This window comes from Dufourea novaeangliae, unplaced genomic scaffold, assembly GCF_001272555.1.
Source record: "Dufourea novaeangliae isolate 0120121106 unplaced genomic scaffold, ASM127255v1 scaffold26, whole genome shotgun sequence".
NCBI lineage: Eukaryota > Metazoa > Arthropoda > Insecta > Hymenoptera > Halictidae > Dufourea > Dufourea novaeangliae.
The window spans coordinates 29,149-31,996 of NW_015373903.1; the positions used below are offsets into that span (position 1 = coordinate 29,149).

General features: G+C 39.1%; 1 protein-coding gene across 1 annotated transcript; it reads left to right on the forward strand.

Moving 5' to 3' along the window:
* The first annotated feature begins 239 nt into the window (after window positions 1-239).
* On the forward strand, window positions 240-776 carry LOC107193731. Its single transcript, XM_015583236.1, has one exon. The coding sequence runs from the start codon at window positions 240-242 to the stop codon at window positions 774-776; it is 537 nt and encodes a 178-aa protein (XP_015438722.1).
* The last annotated feature ends 2,072 nt before the right edge of the window (window positions 777-2,848 follow it).

Genomic DNA, 2,848 nt, shown 5'->3' on the forward strand with positions numbered 1-2,848 from the left:
GCTGCCGTCAGATCACCCTTCGGTTTTTGACTTCCAGGTAACCATCCGGAAGAAAACCATCACCGGGCTTCGCCGGTCCCTGGAAAAAGGGGACCGTCCCTACCCCGGGACCCACAGCCGAGAAAATGACAAAAGATTAAAAATCAGATGCCAAGTTCAAGGGGACCCCAAAGGTCGCAGGGACCCCAGATGGATTCGCACCTGGTGGTTTGTTATGCTTCCAGTCAAAGAAAAATACAATGGATTACCACGATGAAATGAACGATGAGACGATTCTCGAGTGGTTCCAAGTTATTCTTCCGAAACTTAAGCCTAACGCCATAATAGTGATGGTTAATGCCCCATACCACTCCAAGAAATTGGAGATGTGCCCTAACGCCACTTGGAATAAGGACCAGATTTTTGAGTGGTTGCAGGGAAAGGGGCAAGCCGTTGAGCAAACAAAATTAAAGGTGGAATTGCTGGATATGGTAGCACAATTGAAACGGTTGTACGATAAGTATGTTATCGACGACTACGTTACGACATTTCATATGAAAGTCCTTAGGCAACCACCTTACCATTTTGAGCTCAATCCTATAGAGTTGGCGTGGTCATGTATTAAGTCCTACGTCAAGCGCAATAATACATCATATGTATTAGCTGGCGTAGAGGCTTTACTGCGGCAAGCCACAGACAAAGTCACGTCAGAAATGTGGTCAAACTTTGTGAGACACACAATCGGTGAAGAGGATAAACTCTTCAAAGTGGATACCAACTTTGATGAAGACGAATAAGAAAGTGCAGATACAGATATCTACATTCAACAGATTGTAATTAATTTTTAACAGCTCAATATCTCGAAAACTATGCCATCGATTTTAAAGTTCTTGGTCTGAAATTGTATAAATCTGAAGGCCCCTTCTAACTACATAAACGTGAAGTGGCCCCCCTTCTTCTTTAAGGGAGGGTCGGGGGTACCTTCATAATTTTAAATGGGACCACCTATAAAATGTTACATATTCAGATTCTACAGGGAAAAGCAAGTAAATTTTGTCTGAAACATTTTTTTGTCAGATATTTCCATAATGAGATATAACAGTTTGAAGTTTCGACTTGTAGGTACTTACTTGAAGCGTTGGGAAATTGCGTTATTGAATTATACGCGCTTGAGACTTTTGCTTATTCGTGTAGAAATAAAATGTTCTTTAAATTAAATATTCAAAATGTCCACCACGGGCTTGTAAACATTTATTTACTCGAAACATCAAAATTGTTCTAACATTTCTTAACATTTCAGGAGTCACTGAAGCGTAAGCGTCACGTATTCTTTGTTTCATATTCTTTTTTGTCGTCGGCGGTTGAAATATAACTTTGGCCTTTACATATCCCCATAAGAATAAATCTAATGGTGTTAGATCGGGGGATCGAGGAGGCCATTGATGAGGTCCCCCACGACTTATCCATTTGTTCCCAAATTTTTCATTCAAAAATTGTCTGGTGATGATTGCAAAATGTGAAGGAGCGCCATCCTGTTGGAACCACATTTCTCTTCTAATGTGTAGTGGCACATCTTCCAAAAGCGCAGACAAATGATTTTTTAATAAATCACAATAACTATCAGATTTTACAGTTTCTTCAAAAAAATAAGGTCCTATCACAAAATCTCCTATTATGCCACACCAAACATTTAAAGACCATCGATGTTGAAAGGGAACAGATCGCATCCAATGTGGGTTTTCCACGGCCCAATAATGCAGATTATGTTTATTTACATGTCCTGAATTCATAAAAGCAGCCTCTTTTTGCTGTTTCCAAATTCGTTGAATTGAAGAACGACTGATGTGTGATGTTTGTGCAAGTTTACGTTGACTAATTTGAGTATTTAATGTAATTGCAGCAAGAATATTGACAGTATTATTTTCATTAGTGACAGGTTTAGGTTTATTGCGAGATTTTTTACACAATCCACCGTGCTCACGAAACCGCTTTTCTAAATTATAAAATGTTATATGCGCTTTTTCGACCCCATAACGTTCAAAAAACATCACTGCTGCACGCCGATAATTTTTTTTGGCATTCACCTAAAACTAATAACATATTCACTTCTGTATAAAAAATAGCCATAATCGCAATGTTACTGCTTTAATAACAGCTCTAAACTGAGAACATTTTCATGGATAATTCAGTTAAACTCAAGAATTGTATATATTATGGTTTTTGTTTCTTCACGAGTAAGCAAAGGACTCAAGCGCGTATAATTTAATAACGCAATTTCCCAGCGCTTCAAGTAAGTACCTACAAGTCGAAACTTCAAACTGTTATATCTCATCATTGAAATATCTGACAAAAAAATGTTTCAAACAAAATTTACTTGTTCTTTCCTGTAGAATCTAAATATGTAACGTTTTATAGGGGGTTCCATTTAAAATTATAAAGGTACCTCCGCCCCCCCTTAAAGGGGAATGGGGGGGGGGCCACTTCACGTTTATGTAGTTAGAAAGGCCCTTCAGATTCGTGCAATTTAAGACCAAGAACTTCAAATCGATGGCATAGTTTTTGAGATATTGAGCTGTTAAGAGTTATGCGGGCCACCCTGTATACGTCCATGCAGGAGGGGTTTTAGAGGGTATGCCGTATAGAACGGAGAAAAAAAAAATTACTAAGAAACGGAGACAACGATTTGGGCTCCTACAATTCTTTTATACAGGGTGTCCCAAAAATGTCCTCCGACCCGGAAATGTGGCACTCGGGGGGTGAATTGGAACAACTTTTTCCTTAGCAAAAATTTAAACTGAGGCTTCGTTTACGAGATATTAACGAAAAACCGCGACCAATCAGAGCGCGAGTTTGCCAGCAGAGTTCCCGC